The following is a 15,218-nucleotide window of genomic DNA, read 5'->3' as shown; positions in this document are numbered from 1 at the left end:
TATATATATATATAACTTCACTAATTTGGTTGATTTAAAAAGAAAATACATGAATATTTTACATTTAGTAGGTTAGGAAAATTTAAAATTATAAATTTAATATCTTTTTAATTTACAATCTTCTCCCCTTCGTTTTAGATATTTTCAATCTATCTCCGTTTGTTCTTTTCATCTTCTCTTTTTAAAAACTTCGAATATGAAATTCAAAATATTTTTATTTACCATGTGCAGACCATTAATGCTTCAACCATGCATAACATTCTTTGGGAACCTGCACCACTTTCAAGTTCCAGTCCTTCAAACAAGCTTTTATCGGATACTCATTCTGAGTTGAAACTCCTCACATATCCTTCCGCACAACCCTCCCTTCTCCTCCTCTTTTTCCCTTGAACTCTCGCTCTCTGTCTCTCTTCACCGTCTCGATGTCTCACTGTATTCTTTCTCAAAACTCGCCCCCCTCTTCAGCTTTACTAAATTCATTAGTAAAGCAATTAAAAAAATTATAAAGAGTGAAAACATGTTGTGCAGGTATTAAAATTTTAAAATGATTATATATAATTTAGGATAAAAATTATGGAATAAAAATACAAAGCACGAGAATGAACATTTTACAATCAACTACATTATGTTTTTAGAAGAAATATGCACTTCAAAGCTATTATTATTATTTTTTAATAATAGATAATTGCCTAAAATTAGAAATAATTTCCTAATAAATTACAGTAATAATATATTATTAATTTTATTGTTTGTTTTAAATTAGTAAACGGGCATTAATAAAAATATTTGATTATAACTAATGTTAAATAAAAATATAACATTAAATTAAATTATTTTATAAATAAATATATACAATTATAACTAATGTGAATGTAAATATATATATATATATATATATATATATATAAGTTATGTGCAATTTTGCGGGTTGTATGATATTCGTTGTGGTTTTGATTTGTTGAATGCTAATCTTTTCTTTGTCTCTTAATTTTAGCAGTTAAATTATTTGCAAATATTGATTTTAGTATATCAATTTTGTTCTGAATCTTTGTATTGGTACATGCCTAAATAATAAGAGTAAAATTCACCATGCACGGGTAAGAACATTCTACTTGAAAACACTTTCATGTTAAAGCTAATATAATAGTAAACTTCACCGTACAGCGCACAGGCAAAACAGTAGGTTTAGGACATGGTTCATTATTATTACCTGGAGGTAGAACTGCTCACTCTAGATTTTCTATTCCTATTTCAATCCACGAATTATCTACATGTAATGTCCGACAAGATTCTCCTAAAGCTGAGATGCTTCAAAAAGCGAGTCTTATTATTTGGGATAAAGCCCCAATTTTGAACAAGCACTGTTTCGAAGCTCTAGACAGAACTTTAAATGACATTATGAAAACGCAAGCAACTTTTGGCTATGATAAACTTTTTGGAGGAAACGTAGTGGTTTTGGGGGGAGACTTCAGGCAAAGTCTTACATTTATTTTGAAAGAAAGTAGATCTGACATCGTTTCTTCTGCTGTGAATAAATTTTTCCTATGGAAGTATTGTAAAGTAATGAAGTTAATCACCAACATGAGATTACAACATGCTGCTTCCTCTTCTTCGGCTATGGAAATCAAAGAATTTGCAGACTGACTTCAAGTAACGGGATGGAACAATTAAGCCAATTGATGATGATGATTCTATTATAGAGATTCCCTCTGATTTGTTGGTAAGGGAGTCCGATAATCCTTTACTTGAATTAGTAAATTTTTCATATCCAAATGTCGTTGCTAATTTGGAAAACCATGAATATTTTGAACAAATGGCACTCCTTGCACCTATTCTTGAAAGTGTTGAAGAGGTAAACAACTTCATGCTGCCTATGATTCCTAGAGAGGAAACAAAATATTTGAGTTATGATACTCCATATAGATATGAAGATTCCTAGAAATGAAAATTCTGATATAGATGCAGAATGGTCCACTTATGAATTTCTAAATTATATTAAAGTTGGGGTTCCTATCATGCTGATTTGTAATTTAGATCAGTCTGCTGGATTGTTTAATGACACTAGATTGATGGTTACTGCTTTGACTCCATATATTATTGTTGCTACAGTTTTATCAGGTACAAAACCAGGTAAACCGGTTTATATACCTAGATTGAGCTTAACTCCTTCTAACACTGGCCTTCCATTCAAATTTCAAAGAAGGCAGTTTCCTATAACTGTGTGTTTTGCTACGATTATAAATAAGGACCAAGGCCAATCTTTACCCAATGTCAGATTATATCTTCCTAGGCCTATGTTCACGCATGGTCAGGTATATGTAGCCCTATCGAGAGTTAAATTTTGAAAATGGTTGAAGATGCTTATTGTGGATGACAAATGAGTAGTCTCTAATTTCACTCGGAATGTAGTGTACGAAGAAGGTTTATAGAACATAGGATTGGTTAGATTTTTTATCTTAGATTTTATAATTCTGTATATCATGCGCATCATAATTAGCATACTGTTTTTTTCTTTCTCTTTATTAATTATTTTCCAAATTATTGCAGGTACAATGGATTTGAATTCAATGAGGGAGAACAAGCAACAAGTCTAATGCATAAGGAAGCTCTTATTGTTGCAGAATTATATTGCTGTAATATTGGGCTTTTGTTGGATTCAATTGAGATTTTATTTAAATTGGTTCAGTTGTATTTTCTATTCAACAAAATAAATCTATTGTAGTTCAAATCTTAAGTTTTTATTTTCATTTTCGAAACAATGTTGTTATTTATGTAAGAAATTCAGAATCGTTTTTCGCCGTGCAGCGCACGGGTAAAAACACTAGTTGCATTCATAGAAACTCATATTTAAGACATCTAATGCTTAAATTAGAATAGTCTCGCACTAGTTAATCCATAAGTTTGGAGGTACAATTCCTACTAAGTTTGGTCACATTTGTTTGGTAGTGGTGGTGGTGGTTGTGGGTGGAGCTTCGGTGAAAGATTGGAGGTTGGAAGTGAAATTAGAGAAGGATATTTTAGTATCAAAATTTAATTAACGATTTTTAAGACAAACTTATAAAAATGGGTTAATCATCTACTTGGTCCCTGTGGTTGTGTGGCCGTCTGAAATTAGTCCCTCCCCGAAAAATCTGAAAATCTAAGTCCTCGTGTTTGGAAAGTGTGTGGAAATTAGTCCCTCCGGCGAGGACCTGCTCTACACACTTTCCAAAACACGAGGACTTAGATTTTCAGATTTTCCGGGGAGGGACTAATTTCAGACGGCCACACAACCACAGGGACCAAGTAGAGGATTAACCCTATAAAAATTTCCGAGTATACTAAGAAAATTTATTTTCAAAGACTCTCACTGAAGCTGTCATTCTCAATTTTTATTCTATCTCATTTTCATCAGCTTTCTCTTTATATTGCTTACATTTTCTATCATATCACTTATTATATCTCTAAATTCTTTATTTTTATCTTTCTATCTCTCTAATATTGGCGAATTTGGAATTTAAATGTGGTTTTATTGATTGATCCATAAATAAAGATACCTTGCCTGATATTTTGTCAAGAATATTCACATGAGAAACTTAGTTAATTGAAAAGGAAAAAAAATAGTTCACCATCAATTTCACCTCCTAGAAGAGATAGAACTTAGAAGTGTGAAATATAATAGCTTATGTAATAAAAAAAACAAAGCGATAAATAAGAGAAAAAAGTAAGTGAACAACAACAATGAGTATAACTTATTTTGTATACATATATTAAGAGAAGTTGAAAACCTTGGGGTCCATGATAGCAGGTCTTCTTTTTTTTTTTTTTTTGCTAATTGGGAGGGCATGATAGCAGGTCTTCCTTTTGGTTTTGCTTTTGATCATATCACTTATCATATTTCACTTCTTTATTTTCTATTTATCACTCTAAAGATGTAGAAGGTGTAATTGATGTAAACAAAACATGTTTCATTTCACGCTAACTCTAGTGCTTATAGTGGCATCATCCTGAGGCTTTCAATCCAAGCTAATAATAATTTTGAGTTAATTGACGTGTTTGGTTTTGCAGACGACCTTTCAAGAATCGAATCTGGGTCATCAAACCTGGACTCCCTGCTAATCAACAAGTTTAGAGACTTTTTGAGAATCGATTTCAACACCTAGAATTGAATTCGGCTGAAGCAGCTATGGGTAGCTTCTATGTTAGAGAAAATCGTTTCTCTTAGTATAGTGTTTGACGTTTCCGTTTTACCCCCTTTCACTTCATCTTCGGTTTCCCTTAATTTGTGGTTATGCTGATCTGTGACCATCATTCTATGAAGTTGTCGTCGTCCCCAAGGGCTTGGTATCCTCCTCTAGTCTACACTTTTCTCCCTTGTCTCACGAAATTAACTCTCTCTTCCTTTCTCTCTCGTTCCCTTCTTTCACTCTTTTTTTTTTGGTACATTGGCTAAAAGAAAAGAAAAACTAAGTCCTCAAGGAGGCTACACCCGACGCATCCGCAAGAAGAATGAGACCCATCTCCACCATTGGTTGCGCAATAATCACAAGCTCATCTCCTTGATCTGCTCCGTGCTTTGCCAAGAAATTTGCACAAGCATTACCTTCTCTCAAGACATGATGAAGATCTACCATCCAGTCCCGGGCTAGCAAGTCCTTAATGTCCCAAATCAGAGTCGCATATAAATGATGCAACGGTGGTCCGGAAATCACAAGAGAAACAACTTCCAATGAATCCGATTGACATTCCACCAATCTTAATCCTTTGTTCCAAGCAATTTGCAACCCTTGATGCATTGCCTGCAACTCCAAATGTAGAATGCTACTGTCATCGCGGAAACCATAAAAACCCCCTTGCCATTGTCCATGCGAGCTTCGGAGACAACCTCCAATGCCCCCACGGCTGGGTGATCCTTTTATGCTACCGTCCACGTTGACTACGACGCAATCCGGCAACCGCGTCACCCACTTAACCAGCCTTGGTTCACGATGCATTGTTCTGAATGCCTCCACGAATCCGCACGCCACATCATGCATCATGGCCGTCGTGCACGAGGCCAGCGCCTGCACCGGTGGTACCGCCTGCTCCATGCACCAGGTGGTTCGCGCGCGCCACACCCACCAAAGGGTTGCGATGGCACGCAGGTCATCTTCCTTCAACAGCTCGCGCAGCCAGACCTTGATATCCGTGATGGAAAATATCCATGTACCTGTATTATAACCCATTGTCTGCCAGATTGATGAAGCTAGAGAGGACTCTCGAAGACAATGGAGCATGGTCTCTTCCGGGTGCGAGCAAAAGCTACAGGCCGAATCATTGGTCATCCCACACTGAGCTCTGCAAGCATTAGTTGGCAGAGAATTCTGGAAGATTAGCCAGAGGAGCATGGTACACTTGAGAGGCATCTTGCATCTCCAAATCCAGGTCTAGCTTGCATCATCACCAACAACCACTCCCCGCTCATCCAAAATCCAAAGATAGCCAGATTTCGAAGTGTAGGCTCCTGCTACATGCCCTTTCCCCACTCATCACTCTTGCTCCTACACACTTATTTTCTTTTCTATTTCCTTCTTCTCCTGTGTTTGAATAGTGCTCCTTGGAGAACTTTCTTATTTTCTTTCATCTTAGGGTTACAAATGACACAACTGAGATTGGAAAGCCCAGAATTAGTTCATGAAAGTTATTTTTCTTAGGATTTGAATGAAACAAAAGACACCATTAGAATAGGTTTTTGGGTTGGACATAAACTTTGGGGATTTGGTCTAGGTTTTGCCACTATAGTTTATTTTTAGAAAAATCTAAAACAGGTTAGGAGTTAAAATAAAAACTCGGAATGTTTCTTTAATTACCACTAAAATTCAACATTTTATTCATTATAATATCTAGGGATCCCTAATATCTATATCCATTTTAGTCATTACACATCTAAAAATACTTTTAATTACAAATGTCCAAATAAAACTCTCTTACATACGAAATTCAATTCTAACCAACTCAATTCTCCTAATGTCAATCCAAACATATATACACTAAAGCGTTCCCCAATAAGTTGTCCAACAAAATCAATTCAATGGAACTATACATGGAATCTGCTCTTATTTTCATTTTATTTTCTTCTCTGTATTCAAAAATGATAAAAAAAATATGCTTTGTTTTCGCATTTTTTATAAAAATCTTCAAAATTTAAAATTAAAATCAAAGTGTCACTATAAATACAAACATGTAAGAACAATATGTCTATTCATCTTCCAACGAGCTAGTCTGATTTATCAACAATGTTTTCTGCCTTCTAGTACTTGCTACTAAATTTGGCAATCAAACAGCCTGGAATGCCTTGAATCTTTCATTGTAGTTCTCGCGTCCAAATTGCCAGAGAAACCATACATAGAAACCCCTCTCGTCCCTACTCAAAACTCCCAACAAAGAAAAACCCCTATATATATGAACACGCACTAGTCATCTTTAACTCCAACAATCATCTTACATTAACTCCCTCTAACTAAGTAACCATGTCTTCCTCTGCCTTCAAAGTTCTCTCACTAGTCCTTTCTGCTTTTGCCATTGTGCAAATGACAATTGGTGGTGACCCTGACATACTCACTGATTTCATAAGCCCAATTAATGGCATAATAGATGGAAACTTCTTCACCTTCACAGGCTTTCGTGCACTTTCAGGACAAAAGACACCACCACAAGCCTTCAAGGTAATCAAAGCAAGTGGAGCAGAGTTCCCTGCTCTTATAGGCCAGAGTGTGTCCTACGCTGTCCTTGAATTCCCTGCTGGAAGCATCAACCCACCCCACACTCACCCTCGTTCTGCTGAGCTTCTCCTTGTTACTCAAGGTGCCCTTCAAGTTGGATTTGTGGACACAACCAACAAGCTCTTCACACAAAGCCTTCAAGCAGGGGACATGTTTGTTTTCCCAAAGGGTCTTGTCCATTTCCAACACAATGCTGATGCGAACAACCCTGCTCTTGCTCTTTCCGCCTTTGGCAGCGCCAACGCCGGCACTGTCTCGCTTCCCAACACGCTCTTTAATTCCTCCATTGATGACACTGTTCTAGCCTTGGCCTTCAAGACTCAGGTCTCCACTATTCAGAGTTTGAAGAAAGGATTTGCTCCTTAAGCCCCATAATGGGTAGAACATGTTGTTTTCTTTCCATTTCTTGTTTGTGTTCATTTTATGTTTTTTTGTAAAATAAGTGCTGCTATGTAAATGCCTAGCTGCATATTTCTATTTGATTAATAAGTTCTTTGCACAAAATATAGTAGGGGCAGAATTTGCACAAACTTGAAACATCAGAGGCCAAAAATGTTTTTTTAGCCAAAAACAAAATAATAAATAAGAAAAAAATGTGAAAATGAAATAAAATAGAAAATTGCACCAAAATCAATCAAAACTCAATTGGAAAATCTGTCTCAACTCTCAGTACATAGCATGGTGACGTTTTAGTTTGGAAAATGTTATGTTTATTATATTTAGAGAGATATAAAAATATTAAAGAGAAAATGAAAGATAAGACGAGAGACATAATTAAAAAAGAAGACAAATATAAAAAAGAAGTGAGTGAAAATGAGATAAAAAAGAAAAGAATAAAAGCATGAATAAATCAAAATCATTTTTGATGTTTTCACGTAGGAAATGATGTTTGTCCAAGCCAAGGATCTCGTCATCTTTTCTAGTTCATGCACTTATTCATGTGTTTCCCAAACTTCCAATACAGGATTTTTGTTTCCTTTTGCTTTGTGCATGAGAACGGCACAAAGGTGATGAACAAATAAAAAACTATATCACGTGTCATAGCTGGCATAAATCTATGAACTGAGATAATACTATACATTGTACAGGGCAGATAGACAAAAGAAAACACACAACGTCAATCTTCACATTGGTTCCATTTTAATTTTCTGCACTTTAATTACATTTGTTGACCACAAATCATACTACTTAAAAGTAATAAATCATAATAATGCAACTTGACCTTGGAGCAAAATTTGATTTTCTAGTTTTCCAACATATATATACGACTGCCCCGCCATCGTGTCATCAATCTCTCAAAGTTCAGGTATTGCATTAAGTAGAATGACTCTCCCAAGTCCCAACAAATCGATTATTCTCAATTCACAAAGCTCAGGAATCGAACCCTTTTGGTGAACAAAGGATTTTAAAAACAAGAAAAAAATACTAAACTGGATTAATTAGTAGAACAATGCCGATCCGAAACAAGTAAATGCCTCAACTCGAATTAGAGTAATGACCAATTCCGGAGAGTGGCCTAAAGCCACAACTCTAAGGAGGTGAGCCTGTCAGCACACATATTAGCCTCACGCGGGACATGACAGAAACTAACACGTCACAGACGAGTATAGATATCAATCGAACATCTTCACCAACAAAACTCTCAAGTGCGACATCAAAGAGGGAGAATTCAACATCTGAATAACATCAAGCGAGTCACTCTCAGAAATAACATGCTGAAAACCCAACTTCCAAACCAAGAGAAGATCATGCTTGATGGTCATCAATTTAATCGAAAGCTCACAAGACTCCTAAGAGGAGCATGAAAAACTACCCTGACAAATGAAAACTCAGATAATTCAAATGAAAACTTAAATGCCAATTCAGTTACTAAAATTTCTAAATGTCATATAAATTAATTTATTTATCATTAAATAAGAAATGGAAAAGCGCATGGCCATTGGCATGTTGATTCTGTTGAGCCTCATACTATCACTCTCACCACCACCTGTCACAGGTAGTTATAAAATCTCTCCCTCTCCATCTCTCTCCCTCCGAACCGAACCGGCATGGACCACCTCCATCCACACCGGTTCCGCAACCGCAAATCCATCCCCGCCGAACGCCTCCTCGGCATCCCGCCCTACGCGCCACCACTCAACCCCACCGTAACCGTCGAGCTTCTCGAAGACGACGTCGTTTTCAGCGGCGATTACTGCACCCAGCAAGCAATCCGCCAAATCTACAACCCTCCTTCTTCCTCTCCCCCCTCCTCCTCCTCCTCAACTTCCACGTCGGCCACCGCCGCCGCTACTCCCATCCACCCTCACTCCTTCGGCATCCTCGCCGCACTCCCCGACCACGAAACTCACCCGCACCTCCGTAGCGTCTCGAAGTCGAAACGCTTCCGTAAATCCTCCTCCACGCGCGTGATCCCTTCCATTCCGAAACAAGCGCCGGCGCGAGACCGGATCGAGGCGTGGATATCCTCGTCGTACTCCGACATCAGGTTATACCAATCGGCGCCGTTGAATTGCCCGGAGCTACCGGAGGCGGTGCTGATTGCGCAGAGGAGGCGATTCGACGAGGAGGAGGAGAAGAAAGAGGAGGCGTTGGAGGAGGAGAGCGACGAGGTGTTTCCGCCGCATGAAGTGGTGGCGAAGAATACGGCGAAGAGATCGGTTAAGGAGCCCGTGGTGGCTTACTCGCTCATGGAAGGTGCTGGAAGGACGCTCAAAGGGAGGGACATGCGGCAGGTTCGGAACGCGATTTTGCGCCAAACAGGTTTCCTTGATTGATTGATTCATTCATTCCATGGAAATTTTACGATTTGGCTTTCGTTTTTCCTTTGCTAAATTGTATAATGTGATTATGAATTTGTCAATAAACTCTTTGATTTTTTCTAGAATTCTAGTGTGCAGTTTCAATTTTTTTGTGAATTGCTGATTTTGAATCTTGATGATGAATGAGGAACTTCTACTTTGCTTCCGAATCAATTCCAGCACGCAGAAGCCGATGAGATAAGGTTAATCGCATAATTGATTATAACTTTTAAAATCAATTGTTGAATGATTTTCAGACGTGCTAGATTTTTTATGATAAATTGAGTGTGCTCTTTGTGATCATTTAATATTCTATTCTCATTTCATTGTGCATCTATATACTAATACTATGTGTGAATAATTTTGGAAAGAAATAAGTTTTTCTCAGCTCTTGGTGGAGGTGATGAATGATGAGGCCAAGATAGAGTTCAAATGCAGGTTCTTATTGTAGCTTATGGTTCATGCTCTTCTCAATATAGCTTGCAGCAGATTGCATACTAAATAATCGCAAATTTGGATTCTCTTTTTTCCTGAAATATTATTTTTGTTTGTTTCAAAGCATATAAAAAAGTTGGACTAAAATTAGTGTAGGTTTTAATCCTTTGTTTTGGACTATAATCAATGAAAATTAAATAAGAATCAAATGAAAAGAACTAGAAATTAATATATTTTAAGGATTAAATATAATTCAATTAGATGCTAAGGATTTTTGCTTTTGACAAGCAATTTTGTGTTCTCCTTCTCGAGAAGGAGAACTTTTCTGGACTAACTCTCCTCAACGCGTTTTTTCCCCCAATTTGAAAAATAAAAAACAAGAGATAGAGACTAAACAATTAAATTTTTGACAAAGAAGGTGAATCACATTTGAGTTTGAGAAATTTTCATACTCGAAGTGAAATATCCTCCCAAGAAGCTTTGCTTAGCCAATGAATCTGTCACCTCATAAATGTGGGGGGAGAGAGAGACACACAATCCAATTCCAATTTTTTCACATAATTGGAAATCAAACCATGCAACCAATACGTTTGATCATCCTCATTATGAAGAAAAACCCCCAAACAATTCGAGTAGCAAGCTACATCTTTGTACCCTAAATTCCAAACATGACGAATGCCTGTGTAAATTGCAAGGAGCTATGCATGAAAAGCACTCCCTCCCTAAAAGAACTCGTAAATCCAAATAACCATCGCCCATCTTGATCATGGAGAACGCTCCCCCACCTATCATGTTCAAGCTAGAGACCCAGCTACCATTAGTGAAAATGGTCACCCTCCCCCTCTATGTATGATCACTACATCACATGCCCACATTAGAGGACCTTCTCCCCCAACGACAACGCATTTGTAGCGATGAACCAATTTGGAAAGGACAACATGCATTATGTTGTTGTTGGAACTCATGAATTTGAATAGTCTGAATTAAAACGATCTTATCTTAAGATACAAAACTCAAAACTAGATGTCGTATTAGGCCACATGAAGCTAATTTAAAGAGATATAACTTTGATGAAGATTTACCCATTAAGATGGTCTCACACCGGTCCGAAGATGAGTGACGGTATTAGTCCAAAGCCTACTTACTGTTATTGGGCTTGGGCTCGGGCTCGTGAGACACTAAAGAAAGAGCAGAAAAGACCCAAGAAAGAAGCTGGACACCACTACAAGTACTAGTAGGATAGTCAGGGTTAATCACCTTTTTGGAGTTGTAATAAAAAATAAAAAATAGAAAATGTCATCATGCATCAATATCCCACGTTGAACAAAATAAAGAAAAAAGTACAACAAATTAACCCAGTAGAAGACCACCACATTTTCCATCAGAAAACAATCAATCTTCATCCGCCGATATCAAAGTCATCACCTACGAGCAATAAGTATCTATATACTTATTAAAAGAAAATCATTATCCATAAGAAATTAACGCATGACATTCTAAGATTGAGTTTCCTCCCACCCCTCTCTCTGACTGACAAGTGTCACAGCCAGAGAGATTTTCACAAATTAATTATACAAATTGATTTTCCTATAATTTTGATTCTTTGTCCCTTATTAAATGCAAAAATTATAAAGGAGCCATGAGCCTCTCCAAAATAAAATTTATGCACAACTCATTATAAAGGAGTTGCCGAACCAACCAAAAGCCCACAACGATGAAACAATTAAAAGACTCATAATTGGAAAATAAAATGAAAATTTGTGGCTGAGTGGGAATTGGTCAATGCATTTACAATGTATGCCTTCAATTTCGCAAACGGACATATTAGAAAAACTAATCACATTTTCTGAAAAGTATTGGAAGATAAATAATTAAATACCGAGACTTATTCTGGAGTGTTTATTTCTATGTTTAATAAATTCAGTTGACATAATTTTTCATTTTTTTTATTATTTTATAAAAAATTGAATTAAAGCATTTTTTTTCCAAAATCTGATCCGTGCTTGATTTTTTTCAAATAAAAAAAACGGAAAAATTCTTTAAAAAATAGCTTCAATAAGGAAAATCAATGTGTTAAAGTTAAAAAAAATTTGGTACAAAATATCACGTTAAACACATTTAGTGTTTATTTCTATGTTTTAACAAACAATAATTATTTGTCCACACCTCTAAATTGAGGTGGAAGAGGTGGAGGAGGAGAGAGATAGGAAGAAAAGAAAAAGTAAGAGAGAGAAAGTATAAGATGTTGTTAGAATATAATATAAAACCATTAAAGTGGCCCTTACTCAACAGCTTAAGCTTTTGGGATAAGTGGTTATTTGACATGGTATCAGAGCCTCTATAGCCGAGAGGTCTAGAGTTCGATCCTTACTCCCCTCACTTTCTGATTAAAAAGTGGAATTTAATTAAGCACATGGTAGGTGGGCCTGTGCATTTATCCACGCTTCAAGCTCAAAGGGCTCTTGCGTGAGGGGGCGTGTTAGAATATAATATAAAACCATTAAAGTGGCCCTTACTCAACAGCTTAAGCTTTTGGGATAAGTGGTTATTTGACAGATGTGATAGAGATGATAAGAGGAGAGAGATAGAAATAAAAATAGGTGAAAATGAAGTGTATAAATAAGGAGGTGTGTATATATCTTTACTCTTTAATAAATTGATTTGACATAGATTTTTGTTTTTTTTATATTTAATATAAAAATTGAATTAAAGCGTTTTTTTGTCAAAATCTGATCTCTGCTTGATTTGTTTCAAATTTATAAAAAAAATCGGGAGGGTGTTTTAAAAATAGATATTCACTCAGGAAATTATAAATGCTCTTAATTGTATATTTTAATAAAAACTAAAAATGAAATAATCAAGGTGAATATTTAAGGAAAAATTAATACGACCAGGAAATAATATTGTTGTTTCAAATCTTTCATTAATAATATTAATTTGGAAACAATTTTAGAAGTCATTAAGTACATATTTTAAACCATTACAAGTTATATCCACAATTAGTGAAACAAAATTTATTCCATAATTAACTTTTTATTAGTTTTTTTTTATGGAAACAAATAAATGCACGGAAAAAGGAATTAATTAAAGAAATTAGAGTAAATGAGTTTTGTATGGAGTGTTTAGTTTTATTTTTTAATAAATTCAGTGGGCATAAATTTTCATTTTTTTAATATTTTATAAAAAACTTGAATTAAACCATTTTTTTTCAAAATTTGATCCCTGCTTTATTTGTTTCAAATTAAAAAAATAACTGAAAAATTCTTAAAAATATAGCTTCAATCGGGAAAATCAATGTGTTAAAGTTGAAAAAACTAAATTGGTACAAAATGTCACGTTAAACATATTTAGTGTTTATTTCTATGTTTTAATAAATTGATTTGGCATAAATTTTCGTTTTTTTTAATACCTAATATAAAAATTGAATTAAAGCATTTTTTTTTGTCAAAATATGATCTCTGCTTGATTTGTTTCAAATTAAAAAAAAAAAAAACCGGAAGGGTGTTTTAAAAATATATATTTTCTCAGGAAATTATAAATGCTCTTAATTGTATATTTTAATAAAAACTAAAAATGAAATAATCAAGGTCAATATTTAAGGAAAAATTAATACCTATAGGAAATAATATTATTGTTTCAAATCTTTCATTAATAATTTTAATTTGTAAACAATTTTAAAGGTCAATAAGTTCAGATTTTAAACCCTTAAAAGTTACAGCCACAATTAGTGTGACATAATTTACTCCATAATTAACGTTTTATTAGTTTTTTTTGGAAACAAATAAAAGCTAATACGTTTGGAATCAATTACGTAAGGACCTAGAAATTTCATCCCAAAAAATATATATAATGCACGGTGGTAAGCATCAGTCTGCATTTACCTACTCCATGGAACCAAGCAAGAAGGGAGGTTCTCGTGAGGCCATGGCAAAGAGAAAAACAATATTATCAAATAGAAGAAATTGTGGTATCTCATCAAGTTCATCCAACCCAATTATTCTACCTTAGATATCAATACTCAAGCTCTACACACACCTGCTACAATTTCAAGAAAATTATTCTCAACTCCTGCAAAGAGCTCTTTCAAAAATCAGTCCCAACAAGTTATCAATAGCAGTGCAAAAAAACCCATGGCTAAAGCACGTCAGCCCCTTTCAAACGATGAAAATTCTCCAATCATTGGTAATGTATATGGTTTTTTATTTTGTTTTTTAGAGTGGTTATAATCGCTATCTTTGGTATACATTCCAGTGTGAACCATTTAATTTTATAATTTTTTGTTATAGGATTCAGCATTATTGACAAAACTCCATTAGGGTATTCATCTATAGCAGTGCCCCCCTATTAGTGCAAAATTCCAACTACAGTACCCCATTTACTTCAAAAGAAGTCAGAGCAAAGAAAAAATATGTTCTCTCGCAGCATAAAGGGGGTAATAAATCTGCAAGGCCGATTCAGACCGAGGGCAATATTAATGAGGATCTGTCTAATCATGAAGGTTTGATTATTTGAGTCAAGTGATTGAAACAAGTCAAGTAGCTGAATTGAGCAATAATGTCGTCCCCGTAAATTTAATAAGTGGTGACGGAACACTAAGCAGCGATGATGATATGTCAGGTTATTTTAAATATCTTTTCCTTTAGCATTCCATATTTTTCCCAATATCTACCATGGTTATTATTTTGGTTTATATACCATTATAACTCTTATATTTAACCTTTGGTTGCATGACATAAAATGCAGATGCAGAAAACGTTGAATCTAACCAAATAGAAGAGCCCATCCTAGAGATCCGTCCAAACATTATTGTTTTGCTTAAAAAGGCTGAAGATACAGGTTCACTATTTCATTTATTTATTTGAAAAAAGTTTTAATATATAATTGTATTTATAATTTATTAAAAACACATTTAAAAAAATTTGCAGAAATACTTGACTTGGGTGATCCTACGTCTATTTGTTTCTATTGTAATGCTCTAATGTGACATGATGAGAAAACTGGGAAAATAAAATCATCCGGACAAGCTGCATTTTCATTGTGTTGTTTAAAAGGAAAAGTTACCCTTCCTTATCTACGCAACCCGCCATCTTTATTACTGGATTTATGGACAAACAAAGATCCTAGAGCTAAGAATTTTAAGGAAAATATCAAAACATATAACAGCATGTTCACATTTACCTCTATGGGTGGTAAGGTTCAAACTTCTATTAATGACGGAGGCGGGCCTCCACAATTTGTCCTA

At 35.2% G+C, this 15,218-nt stretch overlaps 2 protein-coding genes across 2 annotated transcripts; both read left to right on the top strand.

Moving 5' to 3' along the window:
- Window positions 1–6,487: 6,487 nt before the first annotated feature.
- LOC130742973 (putative germin-like protein 9-2) lies at window positions 6,488–7,293 on the top strand. The gene has a single exon (XM_057595086.1). It carries the CDS (start codon window positions 6,489–6,491, stop codon window positions 7,104–7,106), a length of 618 nt encoding a protein of 205 aa, XP_057451069.1. The 5' UTR covers window position 6,488; the 3' UTR covers window positions 7,107–7,293.
- Window positions 7,294–8,728: 1,435 nt separating this feature from the next.
- Window positions 8,729–9,627, top strand: LOC130742972 (protein S40-7-like). Its single transcript, XM_057595085.1, has one exon. It carries the CDS (start codon window positions 8,789–8,791, stop codon window positions 9,515–9,517), a length of 729 nt encoding a protein of 242 aa, XP_057451068.1. The 5' UTR covers window positions 8,729–8,788; the 3' UTR covers window positions 9,518–9,627.
- Window positions 9,628–15,218: the final 5,591 nt, after the last annotated feature.

The sequence above is a fragment of the Lotus japonicus genome, chromosome 3, assembly GCF_012489685.1.
Source record: "Lotus japonicus ecotype B-129 chromosome 3, LjGifu_v1.2".
Classification (NCBI taxonomy): domain Eukaryota; kingdom Viridiplantae; phylum Streptophyta; class Magnoliopsida; order Fabales; family Fabaceae; genus Lotus; species Lotus japonicus.
The sequence above is the reverse complement of the archived record's forward strand: the minus strand, read 5'-3'. Positions and strand labels throughout refer to the sequence as shown.